This window comes from Ascaphus truei, chromosome 1 (assembly GCF_040206685.1).
Source record: "Ascaphus truei isolate aAscTru1 chromosome 1, aAscTru1.hap1, whole genome shotgun sequence".
Lineage (NCBI taxonomy): Eukaryota > Metazoa > Chordata > Amphibia > Anura > Ascaphidae > Ascaphus > Ascaphus truei.
In genome coordinates, this window is record NC_134483.1 from 381486938 (window position 1) to 381506621 (window position 19684).

Here is a 19684-nt window from a genome sequence, read left to right on the forward strand (position 1 = left end):
GAATGATTGTATTGACATCAGCACTGTTGTTTGAATCCTGGGATTATTTGATTTTCCCTCTTTCTTCTTCCCTTTGCCTTGTTGTCTTTGTTCCCCATGTGGGATGGGCACGGAGGTCTGGGTTGAACATGCTAGACATGTTCCCTTCGTGTCATTCCATATGGGGATGTGATTTTTTATTTATTAACACTAGACACAATATATTATGTAGTCTTTATTCATGTCACTTCACATATACTGTTCACATAGTATAAAGTATAGGTCACTTTTCTGATACCTACACAGGGTGGTAATGACAAATTATTATAAATTAGTATACATCACATATTTTATTATAAATACTATACATTCAGATTTAGGTTATTTATATCACTATTTCAATTCACATTATGAGAAGTGAGGTGTCAGTGACTGTATTGCACGGTCTGGTCAGGTCAGAGATTCTTGTTGATCTTGGATACATGTGTTATCTGCTCATCTATCTTTCTTTGGGGTATTTTATGAGACAATAAGTCTCTTTATATACACATATATTGGTTCTCTGAGTGTATTCTTACACTCACATGGAGTACATACATGCACATTTAAGGTTTCCCCCTCTTTCTGTGTTCATTTCATATTTGATTGAATATATTATTTTTCATGAACTAATAGATATATCAAATACATGTTGTGTTTATTCTATATTGTATTAACATTTCTATGATTCATATTGGTATACCTATATATTTTCTTCTTTTTAACTTTTTATTTTATTTGGATTAATTGTTGATTTTGTCTATTTTATGTTCTATTTATATTCATTTTTCCTTTTATTTTATATATTTTTTTATAATTTTCTTTTTCTTTTTATATAGATTATAGATCTAGTATTATTATCAAGTCCATTCTCCTCAAGCTAATTATTGATAACATTACAATGGTTTTTTTCACTGTTCACTCAGTTGATTTCAGATATTTATTATATATAGATATTTTATGGTCTGTTTACCTCAAAAATATTTTGACAATTGCAAGCATAGTAATTTGATGTATTATACATTATTTACAAGTTTATTCTGTGTAAGATTAAGATTTTAATGGTTTAAATCTACAGCTGCATATGTTTTTCTTATGTGGGGGTATCAGATTCATTCTCATTATGCTAATTGTTTACACCTGATTTTTTAATCTATCTTTGCATAGCTAATTGGATGTGTGGGTGTATATATATGTGTCTAGCACATCCATAGTCCATCCCCTGATGAAAACAGTTTAGCTGTTGAAACGCGTAGGGCCAGGTGTGCTGTGGATTCCTGCAGCGTTGATTTATGAGTTCTGCCTGACATTCTCCTGCTTGCCATCTCCGTGCACGGCGTGACGTCATCTGTTCGTTCCGCCGCAAACATTGTCCCCGGTGGGAACCTAAACTATCTGGAGGTGTGTTCCCGGGGAAAGAATACTGTGAGGAGCCTGATGACGTGAGTTCCTGCTGGCAGAGATACACGAGGGCTGTACTGGATGCGGTGGTGTCACGGAGCAGAGTAGCAGAGCAGCAGCGCTTACAGATCCTTTGGAGCATGAGTATTACTCATACAGTGCTTTTTTATCTTTTATGTTTGTGAGTTCATTTTATGAGCCTTTTATTGGGAATTAAACCATTTTTTTGCACAGTAATGCACTAGGATTGGGCGCTTTTTTCTTCTATTTTATATATATATATATATATATATATATATATATATATATATATATATATATATATATATATATAATCAGCAATTTGACTGAGTACAACAATCCATGTAGCTACATGAATAAACTTCAATATTATTAATCTTCAGACCTCAAGTACTGTAAATTTTATTGAAGGTACTAGAATGAGCCCCTATGACAGCTAATGACAGGCCAAGAGCCGTTTTGTTGGTTCAATTAAAGGTATCACAACCAGCATATCTATGCATCTCCAGCACCAATGTGGCTACCAAAACGTTCTACTAGAAATGTAAACCGATAATTTCTAACAATAGATTTCAGGGAAGATTCTGTATGTGGTATGTTTTAATTTGATGATAAATTCAAAGAAGGAAACCATATAAGGGAACTTTTAGCATAGTTTGTTTCATTATGTATGGGTTGTATTGTTTACTTTTGGGTTCTTTTACTGTTTGACTAATTAATAGTGTACGGGAATATAAAGCATGGGGAAAATGTTGAATATATCTTGCATAAACAAGTTTTTTCGCTGCATTATATTTGCAGTACAGTTTGGTATTCTTTCAATCCTTCCACTGAACAGTTTCCCAATACATTACGCTTCATTTACTTGTGTGTTTTAATTAACATTTTGTAGTTTATAATTTTATGAATAAATCAACTTGTAATTGATTTCTACATTTTGCGATACTTACCCTGATTTACTCCCCTCTAGTGATTCTGGCTTTAAGTCGCCAATAAAAATACAAATACATATAGAAGATCCTTGTAGATCTGCTTATTTTTATTTGTAAAACAACTGCCAGCAATCAGCTTAGCTAGACATATAGACCGCAGGAAGGAAATTAATGCCGACTTCTGGATTCTCAGAAAAACAGGATCATATCATATCAGAAACAACTTACAGACAAAAGGACATATTTAAGCCTTCATCAATTGGACAATTAGGCTTTGTTATGGTTCATAGCTGTGGGGCCTAGCAAAATTGTTTATACCCATTTAATGTTGGAAAGCCTGAAACTCACTGCAGGCCAATACTTTCCAGGAAAATAAATCTAGTTTCTGTTGACTAGATCTTATGGCATATATTGATGAAAAATGTATGGCAAATACTATATAGGACAGGGAGGTTATTGAAATATTTACCTAACACAAACATGCCTACAAAGGTTTTCCTGTATTTCATTAAAAAACTGAACAATCAAGTAAGACATCATTAAATAAATATACCTGTTAATAATAATAATAATAATAATAAAAAAAAAAAGTAAGGATTATGGACATATACATGGAAAAAAGTACAGGGTGTTATACATTAGAGTTTGTTTTTTATTTCTAAAAAAGGAATATAACCACAATTAATTTATTTCCACTTTATTTTTGTAAATAGAACATTTGTATAAAGAATTAATGTAAAGGAAAAATGTATATTTTGAAAATGCAAGCGTAATTATATTTATATTTTGTGGTGTACTAGAAGCAGTAGAATTACAGTACAAATTTTATTAAAATTGTATAGTTTTAAAAATGGTAGTACAGTTCACAGTTTAATTTATGTGCGTTTTTGCATACTACAGTATATATACAGCATTAGCCAAGCAGCTTATATTTAGTTTGTTCAAGCAGAAGTTTCTAAAGATGTTTTAACTGGACAGTAGCACTATTTCTTTACCACATAGCTGTAAACTGCATAAAGGTGAAACGTAAACTGTATGACATAACATTTTTTTTTTTTGGGTAGTCCAACAACTGAACTAATTTTCTATCTTGTTCACAACAATTTGCTATAATTTTACCATTACCAAACACAAGATCAAAATAGCTGCCATTGTGAGGATGAAATTAACCTTTGTGTTAATTCCATCCATTGGAAAAAAAAAGATAATGATTGTATTGTTAGAGGCGATAGCAGCATGTAGATGTTCAATGCACCGTAAGCCCCACCTGCACAGAAATTGTTAAAAGAACTACCTCACAGAAGAGGTATGGTGAATTAATTTTCAGAAGGGATTCAGTCGTATTCCTGTTCCTAAAGGTGAGAAGGGATTAACTTTTGCCCACATCAAAGCATCATTCAAAGAAATTGCAGACTTGCCATCTTCTAGAAGGAACACAGGCCCCTGTAAAAAAAAACAAAAACAAAAAAAACACAATGACAAAATTATACGATTTGGCTAATTCTGTGACTAAAAATACAAATTGTGAGCAAATTCACATGTCTCAGACAGGTCTGCAATCCTGCTTTTCACCATTATCTCCTAACATTCATTAGTTCCACTGCAGTCAGGGCTTCTGGGTAATGACATGCAAATGAGCACACAGCTAAGTCTGTGCAAACTGTGTAGAACAAATGCAACTAATGGTTTCCACCGTATGTCCTGGTCACATGTAGTTGTTTAAGGCTTCACATGACATTCATTAATAGACTGCTAACAGTTATTGACCACCATTATATGTCTCTTTGTTTAACCCCTCTTATGGCTGGCAATGGGAGACTTCTGTCAGCTTGGAGGGTCTTCCTAGTTCTATGTTCTCTACAACCTCCACATCTAAGCATACTTGCTTCATTTTAATAAACACGTAAAATAATATTTTTAAAGTTAATAAATTATTTGATAATCATAACACACATTCAAATACTATATGCATTGAGAGCTGTTTAAAAAAAATTAAAATCTTTTTGTGCCAAACCTTGTCATTTTTGTCTCCCTTTTGCAACTGGGAGAATTTAATATTCAACCACATCAGAGTAATCAGCACTATGTGATAGTTCACAATAAATAATTGATAAGGTATGTTGTTCAGAACAAATCTATAAACCATGTATATATCCTGAAGTAAAAAATATATAGACTATGCAGTCCGTTTGCTGGTAAGTGGAACTGCGTACTTTCAAACTTATAAATATGGTCAATGTGCTCAATTACAAACCATAATTGAAACCAAGCAAACCATAATCTTTATTTATTTACAAAAATGTTACCAGAAAAAATATAACTGAGTTAAATATCTCCTTATCAAGTATTGTGCATCTTAGGTGCCATTTTAGTAGCAGCCAAAATACTTCAAAGTTTATACAAACTGTCCCCATTTGTGAATTTAGTATATTCTATGAAAGTCAAACCCACCCCATGGGCTCTATGTATTAAAGGAAAAGTTATTAATTTGTTGCAACAGGTGCTGAACAATACCTGCGCCAGGCAGCGTCTATGTATTAATCTTCGTTGCATACCATTGGGTCTACGACGAGATGAGGGATTTGTGGAGCACGTGGGAGGAGTTAGGGCTGAGTTACATCTGCATATTGCTGCAGGTGTATATATTAAAAATGTGCCGCTTGTGCTACATTTCTTGACAGTTTTCACCGTTAGTTTTTACGTCACCTTAATGGTGGCATAAGTCATTCTTTTAGAGCAGAATACTAGCGCAGAATGGACCAAATTCTACGAGGATATAAATACTCCTAATAAATATGTTGCGTTTCACAAAAGAAAAAATGCTAAAAAAAAATACGCAAATGCATCAACTCAGACTAATTTCTTAATACAGAGACTCCCATATGTTTTCCATTTGATAACATCCCAAACGTGTTAATTGGTTGTTTAGAAATACAACATCCAGCAACATTGGTTTAATCCAGGGGTGTGCAATATATTTTTGGGGGGTGTGGCAGTTACCGAGGCCCCGTGCTCTTCCTCAAGGCATTTCAATTAAATGCCAGGGGACCACGCGAGGCCTGTGTAACTCACTTACCTTGCCTCAGCTGGGTTCAGGCGACATGTCGCCATGGCAACGCTGCATCAAATGACGCCGTGGGGTCACGTGATGCCACGTCGCATGACTCTGTGGTGTCATTTGACGCCGACGCAAAGGTAAGGGACACTGGGGGAGAGCAGAAAGGGGGGCACATCACCAAAAGTTTGCGCACCCCTGGTTCAATCCATCTTTTTTTATTTCTTAGATCCATTATAACTTTGGTTGAGACAGTAACTTAATAAAAATATACATTTTGATACAAATTCAGAAATATAGTTTGTATTCACAGAAAGTTTGACACAAAATATCAGTGCCCATTGACAAGGGGGACATTTAGAACACCTATTTTAATATTTAAATGTGGCTTTTACATTTATGTTTGTTACATACCCTTCAAGCAAGTAGCTGTATACTTTTTATTTAATGCTCCATCCTTACAAATTCTTCTATAGAAGAGGTCGTCTGGGGCTACTACCTTGCAGTTTTCTATTGAAGTTGAAACCACCTTTATGTTAAAGATTTCATATAAGATAAGTCCATTACAGAAAATGTGCAATCAAAATATTTCACTTATATTTTTCAATAAATATTTCTCTTTATACTATATTTGTATATCAAACAGCAAGTGCTTATAAATGTTATTTTATGTTTTTTTTTTTACATTTTTATTGAGAGGTACTTTTTGTTCATGGAGAATATTTCACTTAATCAAGAAAAACAAACCTACTTACCTAATGATCATGAATAAACTCTTCTGTGATTATTTACATGGAAACATTGCTTTGCTTGACCTTCCACAACATTAAATAAGTTTTTTGGAAACTTATGATGCATGAGGCTTCATAGGAAGTTTAATGTAATAATAATTTGAGTTGTGAAAAGTGTAACACATACAGTATCAATGCATCAAGACATACCTGTATTCGTAATCCTGTCAAACAAGATACATGAACATCAGAGTGACTTGGAAGATTGGTTCCTGTAACATAGTCTGGTCCGATCATTCCTTTAAGAGGTTCTTCTTTTATTTTCAATATAAGACATGCATAAATCTTTCTTTGCGATTCAGTAGGGGGGGTATATGGAAGCTCTTCACTGGATCTATGGATTAAAGAGCAAAAGAATAACGAGGTCAGATTGCAAACATACTATCTACATACCTAATATTTATTGTTTTTTTTAAATCATAGATACTGTTTATATCAAGGAAACGTAGACATTTAAGGGATAAAGAATTACATGGAGGCGTTTATTGTTATGAGAGAAGGAGCGACTCAGTGAGTAAAGACACTGACTGGCACTGAGAACAGGGGAACCTGGTTCAATTCCCATTGTCAGCTTATTCTGAATTTGGGCAAGTCACTTAATCTCCCTTTGCCTCAGGCACCAAAAACATAGATTGTAAGCTCCACGGGGCAGAAACGGTGCCTGCAAAATGTCTCTGTAAAGCACTATGTAAAAACTAGCAGCGCTATACAAGAACAAATTATTATTATTATTATTAATAAACACAATAAATGTCATATGACAATTTAAAATCATGTGATTTTGTACAAAAGAACACATTTCTTAACTTTGAGGTCTGTGAAGTTTTTTCCATTAACAAAACATAACCAAATACAGTAACCAATCCAAAAAGATAACTAGAATTTTAAATAAACACTGGCATGTGTTACATAAAGATGACTGGCTACAAAATATCATAGGTGAAAAACAAGATGTAATATTCTCTAAGGCCCCTAATTTAAAACAGAAATTGGTGCCCAATTATCTTAAAACAATAAGACAAGACTGCTGGCTAAGAAATAATACGACAAGTTTCTTTAGATGCCTCAATTGTAGGGCCTGTAATAATAATAGGAATAGGAATCCAAATTGAGAGAGTTTATTGCTGTCAATACTGGGATCAATTACAAATACGATCTAATATAGCATTTCAAACCAAGGGAGTTGTTTACTGTATGTGCTGGAGTGCAGCTGCAAACTCCATTACATGAGCAGAACTATCCGCAAACTTAAGACACGAGTGGGAGAACATGTACGTAATATTATTCAAGGTCTTGAGACACACAATGTGTCCAACCATTATAGATTAGTACATAGTAGCAATCCCAATTGTTTTAATATTTATGGAATAGAACAGGTTAACCATGTTTGGAGGGGGGGGGGGGGGGTGTGATTATATCCAGAGAATTTCCCAGTGGGAGTCCTGCTGGATTTTCACCCTCCAGGCATTAGCCCTTAAAGGACTTAATATTGATATTGACATTGCTTAATTTCTCTAATCAGTATATATATAGACCATTAATAAACAGCTAACCTTACTAATTTTAATATAAGAACACACCAAGTGGCCAAGCAAGGTCACTGAAAGTCCCTCATAATTGCACTCATACCTCGGTCCAAAATATTTATCAAAAAGTATCAATAAAGTGACTGGTACCAATAGTATTATAGTGGTATATAGACCAATATGAAATAATAGCCACTAGAGCTAATCTAAAGCTAAACAGACAATCATGACAACTTTAATACAAAATAAAACACGGCGAAATGCATAAAATTACATCTAAAGTACATCTAAAGTACACAGAAACTTAAAAGATCCCCTGATGGACGTACAATGAGCAGTAGGGTAATATTCAAAGGTTAATAGGACCTATATTAGTTTCCTCATGACATATATGGAAAAGGGTCAAATTTATATTAACCTGACTGTGTAGCTATACCTTACTAATGTGCAGAAAATACACTGTTCGTAATGGGGAAGTCCCTCTTATAAGGAAAGCTAGACACACTGAGTATATAGCTCTGCTAGAACATAACTGTAGTGCGACATACTATGATTGTGGTTAACCCTCCGAGTGAAAGCCAGCAGAATGTCACTGTGTCTGGTATCACTGGTAGGTAAAATACACTTGTAAATAGGTGTACAGAGGTAATGCAGCATAAACAAGAACAAACAGGATGAATACGACCTGGTAGATGTTGCTGCAACAATAGCTGAGTGATTAGAGCCCAGTATGTATAGCCATCTGTGTAGCTTTCTGAGAAAACTCCCAATCGTGGGAGCTGCAAAAACGCTCAGACGCCGTCCACGTGACCGTCAACTTGATGACGTCACTATAGCCCGACGATCGTTTCGTGCTATGACGCCCTCCTCCCCATGAAGAAGCGCGTGGTTTTGTGAAACTACGGTGGCGGACTAAGCTCATACGCCTTCTGCCAGTAAGAGGAAGACTTTTCCTGAGCCGCACGGACTAATCTACACTGCGTGATAGGAACCATAGACTGTCGGTCTGAACTGCCGGAGGGACGATTCTTCGTGATACGCCGCTAGCAGTGAAGACTGACGTCACGAAGCAAGCAGGCGGTGAGCAGATACATGTTGGCGCATGGGATTACCCATACAATGCTTTTATTGCATTGACAAATTGTGAGTGTTCATTTGTCTTGTCATTCTTTATTAAGACTTTGTATTTGGATTTTACACATGGATCGGGCGCTTTTTCTCTTTTTTTCTCATATATATATATATATATATATATATATATATATATATATGTATATATATTTATATATATATCCTCAAACGTCCCCCCAAATAACATATGGAGAGACACCGCTCAAAAATGAGCACACCTTAGATTCCTGGGAGATATGGAAAGTATATTTAAATGACTCACATCCAACACTCCCTAAAAAGATTTCCATAAGACCTATATTGGCAAACATTGTGAGCAAGGGGGTACTGGTTCCAGGCTCAACAGGATTACAAACCACAACCTCTGCTGTTCAGGATAGGAGCTCTAACAGTGTGAGCTAAACCAGCTCTTTTTTCCCCTGCTGACGCCGATATGAAATAACATCAGGGGAAGAGACGGGCGGCTTTATAAGAAGGGGGATGAAATACAACACACAGTACTTTTATATGTTTTGTAGGATACATGCACTAGAAATCCTGATCATGAATCTAAACAGCAACTAATTTCATAGCCATTTTTTTGTCAGGACTCAGACATTTGAATCTACTCCCTTAATCTGCAGAAGCAGTGGATTATCCAGCCCTTGACCTATCCTGTTGTTCACTAACCCATCCAATGTCTAGTCACTGGGGACCTGATTGCCTCCCAGTACTTTTATGAAAGCAACATTAGTCACATGCACAACAGATATGTAAACCTACTGTCAACAGCAATTAGTTGCCCACTCAGCATGGCTTCTAGCCTATTGTCCTAATCACTCCTATTCTTCAACTGGCCCTGACCATGGCTTGTTTTGCTGTTTTACTTGAGAGTGGACAGTTTCGATCAGCAACACATGTGAAATCTTATGGTTTTTTTTTTAAAATTGATCAATGCTGTAGTATTAGATAATACTTTCAGTATTTTTTTATTATTATTTAATTCTTAATGCCATTTTTAATCAATTTTAAAGTATGGTTTGATTTCAATAGCAGGTTTTAGCCCACCTCCCAAGCAGTGCAAGCTCTTTGCAACACTTTCCTGTTTGTAATAATTTGTTGCCAATATTCCCAGCAGTTTGAGCTGTAAATTGTAACAATAGATAATGTCACTCTAGTAATTTAAGGATACATTGTAGCTGCTGAGTTACACTGACTGAAGCAGCCATTATGTTAGCAACACTATAAGGATTTTGCCACAATTATAACAGGAGCACCTAACAATTGCCAGCTTAGGTAAGAATGTAGAATGATACATTGCCTCATGCTTTACATCTACAAATAACAAGAAAAGAAGGCAAATGTAGCATATGCTGCTTTAACCACAACTCTGCCTGAAAATGTGGCCCTGAAATAACATATTTTTGACATTTGTTGTTCACTTACTTGTTAGTGGACTGGCTGCAAGCTCTCCAAGCATCTAGCTCCACTGAAAGCTGCTCAATCTGCAAGGGAACACACACCTCACGACGTTTCAAAAGCTGACTGGAAATTGTTGCAAGGGGAAAAAAAATCCAAAATATAACAATGCTAATATTATATATCAGCTGAAAAGTAACAGCTGGAAAAATAACTAAATATATATTAACCATTTGAGCATTTATGGGAATGCGGAACAAGAGTGTACAGGCCCTTCGGAATGTAGTGATCATATGATTCTACTGCAGAGCACTGAACACGATCCCCCTCCTGCTACGGATGGCCCACTCTTCTGCCTAATCATCCTAACTGTCGGGGGATTGTGGGTGCTGTCACCAGTGGCCCATGCCTCTGCTTGAACGGGTGAGTGGGGAAGGAAGTGGAAAATATAAGCATGTGTTGAAGGACCACTCCTGTGCCTTATCAGGTGGGGAGTTGAGTTGCTGTGGTCAGCGGAGGCCCTCCAGCCATAGGGCCGAAGGATGTTACCTATGCCTTGATCCGGCTATGCCCAATAGAAGGAACATTGAAAGCCTTCTATAAATAGTCTAATTGAACACTTACTGCACTATTTATGTATGTTTCTCACAAGACTGCATACAGTAGATTGTATGTATGTATGCATGTATATCTTTATTTATATAGCACCAATAAAGTACATAGCGCTTCACGGCAGTAATACACGTGACATAATCATAATAAATAATATAAATAACACATAATGGGAAGAAGTGCTTCATACATAAAAGGGAGAGAGGACATCCTTGCACAGAACGCAAGATGGGATGGTGTGTAGCGAGAAATTAGGGCTTGTGTGTGTGATACGGGGTTTAACCTGAAACCAGAACAGGGCAGGAGAGACTCTTAGACAGATTTAGGAAAGAGTAAAGTGATTCTAGCAGCAGCGTTTAGGATAGATTGTAGGGGAGACAGGCAGGAAGGCCAGACAGTAGGAGTTACAGTAATCGAGTCACGAGAGAATGAAGGCCTGTGTCAGAGTTTTAGCAGTAGAGCAACAGAGCGTATCTTTGTAATATTGCAGAGGAAAAAACAACAGGTTTTTAGCTACCTTCTGAATGTCAGAGGAGAGTTTGAAAGAGGAGTCGAGTTTGACCCCTAGGCTGCATGCTTGTGCTACTGGGTGTATTATACTGTAGTTGTAGCGCTATTTCCCCAACGCTCTGGAAGATGTGGCGACTACTGAGTGTACTGTATGTGGTGCTTTACCTACGGCTCACAGGAGGCCTGAACCTCCGTTGCTGGATCATCCAGTGACAGCGCCTCCACCTGTGAGGGATCCTGACAGCGCCAGATAACCCCTTCACAGGACCCAATACAATAATTATGCATAGACGTATATAATAACAGGTTTACTGCAGGCAACTTAGACTACTATAACGCATATAACACAGAACTCGCACAGCCTTACCCCCACACTGTACCCCACTGTTCAACCTCCTTATCCACACACTAGTAGGGTCTTCTCCAATGTACCGAGATGCCCTGGGCACCTAACCACCCTGGTGTCCATAGGAGCCAACCGACCCCAAAGTGTGTGAGACAGCGCTGCCCACCGTAAGAGTATAGATGCACTTGGTGACTTTCTGATACCTGCCACGTGCTCCAGCACCTGGTACCGCTGACTAAAGAAAGGGCCCTTCTGTCCCACGTTGTCACCGTCAGCAATGGCATCCACCCCCACGTGGGGTGGTATCCAGCTGGAGGATCCCACCATGAAGAGAGTCTCTATCTGTGGGGTGGTCTGGTCCCAGACCACAGGCCGTTGATACGGCGCAGCATCTTGTTGCTGTGTCCCTGGCACTGTGCACAATACAGGGGCAATGTCCCTATCCAGAGGGGCTGTCCCAGTAGTATCCACACACTAGTGGGAGCTGAGGTCTAGCTGGGGCCTATAAGGGGGTCTCTGGCCTAGCTCAGGGGACACTGACACCATGAGCACACCCTCACCCTTCTCTGTCCCAGCTCCGACTATCATGGCTACCTGCGCACCAAATGTATCTATTCTAGGTGCAGGGGATCTCTGCAGCCGTATTGTCTGGTGCACACCATGTGTCCTTTATTCCAGAGGCTCATGGGACATGTAGTCGCTGTATAGAGCCTTTCCCTACTGGCCACCACTTGTGCTACCTGTGCTACCTTCTGCGCATGCGCACCATCTCGCGCATGCGCGGGCACCAACAAGATGGTTGCACCCTGCTAAGGGTGCCACCAGGGACCTCCGGCGACCTGGTCGCCCCTCCACCAGCCGCAGCGCTCCCTCCGGCACCCGCCGAACGCACCCGCGCACCTTCCTGCACTCTCCCCAGCCTCCGCTGCCAGTCGCAGCAGGAGGTAAGGGGACAGGGTGACCCAGGGGGGACCTGGCCACATAGTGCCTCCAACAGTAATGTAGAAGGAGGTAGTAGGGCCAGGTTTGGGAGAAAATATGACAAGCTCCATTTTTGTTAAGTTTAAGCCAGTGGAGTGCCATCCAGGATGATATAGCGGAGAGACATTCTGAAACTTTGGTCTGTACAGCAGGTGTAAGGTCAGAGGTTGAAAAGTACATTTGTATATTGTATCATCAGCATAGAGGGGGCAGAGATGCCATCTTTCTTATGTTTACTTTCATATCTGATTCTCCTCCTTAATATGCAGTTGCCTGCATTTTAAATTGCATATATGCTTCTATGTTTCTGCTACTATACATAAGCATAAAGTCATAAACAATAGCATTAATGCAGACTATTGTACAGCAAGTGTCAACCTCTCAGCATCTGCTTTTATCTATTGCTCTAGGGATTCTGAAACTCTGAATGCAGTAACTGGGGGTTTGGAATACTGTCTTCAAGATCTGTATGTTTGGAGTTTCATGTCCCCTTATCTATAACACTATTTAGTAATCTGCTAATGCTGGGCAGATGGTAATGCAAATGTGAAGATTTATTCAATAAAATGCTTGCCATTATGTAGATTGGGAAACTAATGTTACAGTTGTGTTAAAGCTAATCTCATGTACTCATTGAGATCTGTTGAAATGAAGCATAAGGTACTGAAGTTAAAGTCACTGGCAGCACATTGTAACATAATTAAAATGATTTTAGATGTCAAATTACATTTCTAGACTTATTATGCATGCCCCAACTGAATGCCACATAATGTTTACAGAATATTGAATTAAGGGGAAACTATTTCTTGGAACACCACTAAGCCAATAATTGTATTATCAGCATTTTTGTAGGTTTTCTATTGTCAAACTTTTAAAGATGCAAACACTATAATTCTATAGATTCCAAAAGGATTATTGTGAAGCGATACTTCAAAATATAAGGGTTTATACAACGAATGCAAATAAATCCCAGTAATAATACCTCTGAAGATTAAATACAATGATGCATTAAGCACTCCCATTAATGGGAGTAAAGGCGTGCTACAGCTTAGCACCTCTTGTGGATCTGGGCTTATGGGAAAGGGTTATTGAAAGGATTGTGTGTTGGAACTGTTTATGTTTTGCTTTTGTATGTAAAGTCATGCCCCTACAGCTCTCTCACACAAAAATGCTAAGGCCTATATTTACTAAGCCCTGCTATTCTGTAAAACACATTTTAATTTCATTCATTTAAGCTGGTCTTCTGTCTCATGGTGTAGCACCGCTTACTAAATTTGGGCGTAAGTCTGGAATTATAATGAATATGGGATGAGCTTGGCAAACTGGGGATTTAAGTTGTATGATAGCCTCATAATACACATTCTCCTATTTAAAATGTTATTTGCAGTTTGCTTTTCAACACATTGAAGGAGCCATCCATATTATATCCCTCCCCCCCCCTGTTTTTCCCCCTTCATTTTTCAATACAGGATTAAAAAATGGGGTCCCCGGAGCTGAAATGAATTGGGTTCAGATCCGTAAAACTCCCTGCTTCAACCCTGTATAAAAAAACAGCTTGGATTGCCTCTAAGTATCTTAGTGGTCAGCAATGTACTGAAATGCAATGTTTTGTTGGTACCATCTGGCACTCAATTGGTTAAGCCAGGGGTTCTCAATTCAAGTCCTCATTGTCCCCCAACCTCCAACAGGTCAGTCTCTGCTTCAGCACAGGTAGCTCAATTGAGCCACCTGTGCTGAAGCTGGGATACCTTGAAAAGCTGACCTGTTGGGGGCGCTTGAGGACTGGAGTTGAGCACCCCTGGGTTAAACATTGCTTCATTTTGGTGACTGTTCCATAAGCAGATCTTCCATAAATGTATTTTCATTATTATCAACTGATTATATAGTTAAAAAAAAAACAGCATTATTTACCTTGTGTACTCATAAAGTGCAGGAACAATGCTTGTGTAGTGTCTTCTAATAGCAAGCAAAGCACCGGTGTATCCACATAATATGAGCAGCTCATTGCGCACTCTGTAAGAAAACACAATGTTTAACGTTGTTTCATGTGAAATCAAATTGGTGGGAAAATGAACTCATGGTATATGTAACAATTCATTGCGTTATAGCACGGTCTATAACATTTACATTTGTGACATTATATTATCACCTTAGGTACCATTATATGAGCTGGAGCCTCTACGGCACTTACAGCCTGATGACATTTGTCACTAAAGGACAATTCACATTAGAGATTGTGCAAAGACCTACTGAATAAGAAACTATTCCTAAGGTCGCTGTTTAAAGCTTCATTTGCTTGATTTTTGTGAAGACAGTGATTGATTAATAAACCATTAAAGTAAATGTTACATATCATGAAAACAGACAATAGGGGTTAATGTATCAAAGCAAATTTGGAGCTACAGATGTACTGTAGCAGGTGTTATTACACCCGTTAACACTAGGCATTCCATCAACATGGGCATGTTATTTAAAAGAAGGGCATTGAAAACAATGGTTAAAGAGATGTATTTTTAAACGCTTTATTGTGTGTGTTATTGCGTTTTAATGGGGTTAATATTCTCTGCTATCATCTTGCATTTGTTTGTGTCAATGTATCACAGTCTTGGCTCCAAGTTTTGCCCTACAGTATGTGTGTCAGCTTGCGATTTACAGAGTATCCATAGGAGGAGCTGCAGGATGCAAGAATTGAAGTTGCAGAAACTTTTCTGGCTAACAATTTGCATTAAAGGTAGGAAACAGTTTCTTACATTTGATGCAAACACAAGCAGAAAAAACGCTTGGATTTCCTTCAGCTAGTGCATTTGTCATTCAGTTTGTAGAGAGAAAAATGTACACTACTACTTTTTCCATTTTTATCTATTATCTTTTAATACCCATGCTTCCTCTTTCTTTAACTCTCCCTACATTATAATCCTTTTGACCTGTTATCACCTCTCTACATTTTTTTGTAGGTATTTCTCCAAATTTATTAAGAAATTTATAAAGAAAAGATAAAAAGTCCCTTAAATGCTATACTCTATATTCTAAGTAAAATATAAAACGTAACGTTGAATAAAATATAGAATCCTATATTATATAATATATCATTTAACCTTTACTAATTGTGCGACCTTTGTTAATCATTAAGATTGGAAGTGTAAGGATTGTTATAGTATATTTTATTAAAAGTGACGTTTATACAGAATGTAAGGGACGTTTCCCCTCTCTGTTCTATGTATTTGTCTAACTTTTGCACCTAACCTTCATGTTATTAGATACATAAATTAGGCAGAGTGGATTAATTTCCTTAGGCCAAGGGTGCACAAATTGGGGGGCACAAGATTTTCCAGGGGGGGGGGGTTGCAGCGGTTACAGAGGCCCCACACTATTTCCCAAGGCATGTAAATGATATGCAGTGTGTAAGGGTTCCTGTCCAGGCTTTGGCTGGAACTTGCCCTTACCTGGTTGCTGTGGACATTTTGGTACCTGCTACATTGGCAGCACTTGTTCAAGGGGTTAAATAGCAGTCAGTGACTTCCAGTCCCTCCCTGGCTTTCGGGCAATGCCTTGCCATGGCAATGCGGTGTGATGCTGGAGCCAAGGTAAGGGGGGGGTAGGGGTGGGGAGAGCAGACAGGAGACACAGACTGAAAAGTTTGTGCACACCTGCCTTAGGCTATTCATGTTCTCCGGATTTGTAAGACCTTTGCAAGCAGAGCTGAAACAGTTTAGTTGAAGTAACAAGGAGTAGTCAATAGTCAGGAATTGTCACTCAGAATGTTTCCATTTGAAGCTCAATGTACAGTAAATAAAAATTCCCCTTGTGGTTCATTTCCATGTCTCACAGGTCTGCAATCCTGTCTTTCCCCATTATCACTAAGCAAACAGTGCTTCCACTGCAGCCAGGGATTCTGGCCAAAGACATGCAAATGAGCACAGTGTGTCACTCTTTACTTCTTATTTAACATGGGACCCTATAAACGTATGTCTGCTGTATTACACAGCTTTTCAGCATAGCCTGAGCTCAATGTAAAACTCACATAGATTAAGAGGAATTATTGAATATATTTTATAGTTAGATATAGATATCGGTTGCAGTGTTGACCCAAAACACACCAGCATGTGAGTTTGATTAAAGCCTCAGTCACTAGCCGCCTTGGCAAGTCTTTATCTCACTGTTCTGCAAGAATCCGACAGGAGTGTGCAAGCTCTATGGCTGAGGGTCACATTGTCTGTATCATTCAGTAATGTTCAGTGCAGGATACAACAGAAAAAGGAAAATTAGGTATTATTATTACTATTGAAATGAATTAAGGTGAAAACCTGTAAATACAGTGGCCCTGAGATATTTGTACCATGCATTGCGCACAGATGTCTGTTGGAAACAGATGAAAACATACTCACTCACTACATTTATGGAGTACTAATCTTTCAGTTCGGATGTAACTCAGAAGGTCAAGAACAGGGCAAATGGAGTCCAAAGTCCAGTCTGAGCTGTTAATTTGCTCTGTGGAATACAGAAAATAAAAAGATAAAAAGTAACTAGTAAGCAATGAATAATAAAATTATCAATGAAGCACAGGTGTGCTTAAAAATAAGGACTTTCATGAAGACTTCTCATGTAAATTGAAGGAGTTGGAGTAGTTGAATTAATAACGTTTGCAGAATGAAGAAGAGGAGCTAGATATAATGCACTGAAAATATAAAAATAATAATGTACAATATTAAGCACATTTCTTCTCAGTAAAAATCCATATTATAGAAAAATGTAGTGTATATTAAAATATTTAGAGAAAAAAAATATTTAACAGGAATTCCTGTATTCACTATAAAGTACCAATTGAGGATAATTGGCAATTAGCTGGTAATAGCGGCCACAGATTATATATATATATATATATATATATATATATATATATATATATATATATAGGCTATACGATACCGTGTAAGCAGATATCAGAGGCAGCACTCCAGTAGATAGTCAAAAAAAAAAGGTTGTTTAATGTGACATATAAACCAACGTTTCGGTCCTCCACACGGGACCTTTCTCAAGGTGATGGGTTCATCACCTTGAGAAAGGTCCCGTGTGGAGGACCGAAACGTTGGTTTATATGTCACATTAAACAACCCTTTTTTTTTTGACTATCTACTGGAGTGCTGCCTCTGATATCTGCTTACACGGTATCGTATAGCCTATTTGATTTATATAGGATTAGCACCCACCTATATCTACCTGACGGAGTGCCTTGTTCTCATTTATTCACTATATATATATATATATATATAACGCCCAAACTATCTGTCTAACGGCGGTTACTTTTAATGTATGCTAAATATCATGTTAAAAGAATATTTAAAAAAATGGACAGCAACACATTAAGCCATATCTTTCTCCATCTTATATTCAGCCTGAGACATTGTTGGTCTTTATAGTGCACGTATAAACTGGCTGAAAGTACAGTACCCAAAGTTCCTCGGGACTCTAAGAAACCACAAAATACTAAGATTTATAAATGGATAAGTACATTTTTTAGTTTCCTAATGAACATTGTTTATGTATTATTATTCTAATGCTGTTAAACTATATTTTTAGTTTTTCCATCAGGAGCAAAAAGATGCACATTTTTTCCAGTTCCCATAAAGTTTACCATGTCCAGCTAAATCCAGTTCTGCTACTTTAAGCTAAGCCAAGTTCCATGAGATTCCATTTTCTGATGTGATGTGATCATGCCATTTGTGATGTGATATGTGATCTCTTCAGTGATGTCATTTGTGACGTCATGTATGATGACATCAACAAAGCATGAGGGAGGGGGTGGGAGTTAATGTTGCATGTCACCTTAACTTCAAAATGTACAGACTTTTGAATGGTTTACTTACAAACCTTAACTACAGTATGTTTTATCAATTGAATATATATTTATGTGTTTGGTGTGTCTGTGTATAAGTGTATATATGTATGGTAATAAAATAGCCTGTTTGTCTGTCAGTAAGAGCAATAGCTCCAAGACCATGAAGCATATGTATATGCAATACAATCCTGCCGAAGTTGGTTAAAATCAGTGCAGTTTTTAAAGGTTCAGTCTGCCATCTTGATTCAAAATGGTGTCCTATTGTATGCAAACATAAACAAAAACCTGCTCCTGGATCTCAGGAACCACCATGCAAAATGTGGTTATAATATCTTAAGAGGTATCCAAATACATAACGAGCAGGCAAACAATTTCCCAAAATATATAGTAGAGATGTAATAAGGAGTCAAGAAACAGCCACTAGTTATTTGTTTCATCAATGTCTGAATGGATTAAGTAACTAGATTACTTGATGCTGCTGCTACCCATTTTACATTTTTTTTAAATGTTTTATACACCCGGATTTGGAGTAGCACTTAAACTGTGATTAACACAAATTTTTTAAATGTTGGCCTTCTTTTTCTAGTTTTAAGTCACATTAATTTGCCCTTCTATTCAAAACATCCCAGTAAGGTAACCCTTAAAAAGCGAAGAATACTGTAGCTTATGTTCATATATGCACAGATAAAAGAACCCATAAAAGCTCATTAAAGTTAAAGCCATATTAACCAAGTGTTGCTATTCCATAAGACACCTTCCAGCACTGGAAGGTGTGTTTTCAAATGACACTGTTATTAAATATGGGCCATAAATAAGATATGCAAGTTTTCAAATAATAAAGTATTCTGATATCCATCAATGAAGGTGGGTAGAAGATAAGATGCCTGTAGGCATATAGGAGACCTCTTACCCTATTGCTTCAGCAGCTTCCCTTGGAGGACATTCTATGGTTCTTTTTATCCTTGTCTGGAGTGCTTTTAGCTTAATTATATTGTTTTATCTTCAGTAGTTAGCACCAATGCCCACATCTATCTATGATGATTACACATAATACCTACTGACATAAGACAACTTCCTATTCCAGGGAATGGGCAATTGGGTGTTTCTTGTTGCCAGGTGTCTTATG

The 19684-nt window shown here is 37.5% G+C and overlaps 1 protein-coding gene across 9 annotated transcripts in view; it reads right to left on the bottom strand.

Annotated features, from left to right (window-relative positions):
* Positions 1-3061: 3061 nt before the first annotated feature.
* WDR17 (WD repeat domain 17) overlaps positions 3062-19684 on the bottom strand; it is a 165232-nt gene continuing 148609 nt past the window's right edge. For 3 of the 9 annotated variants that reach the window (XM_075611116.1, XM_075611089.1, XM_075611053.1), the window contains exons 26-31: positions 17108-17210; positions 14634-14735; positions 10301-10399; positions 6369-6552; positions 5842-5956; positions 3063-3815 (exon numbers count right to left, since the gene is read on the bottom strand). In XM_075611116.1, coding sequence (XP_075467231.1) covers positions 3766-3815; positions 5842-5956; positions 6369-6552; positions 10301-10399; positions 14634-14735; positions 17108-17210 — 653 coding nt within the window. In that variant the 3' untranslated portion in view covers positions 3063-3765. Of the gene's footprint in view, positions 3816-5841; positions 5957-6368; positions 6553-10300; positions 10400-14633; positions 14736-17107; positions 17211-19684 lie in introns of those variants that run through there. The other 6 variants (XM_075611098.1, XM_075611070.1, XM_075611061.1 and 3 more) reach the window with 5 other exon arrangements.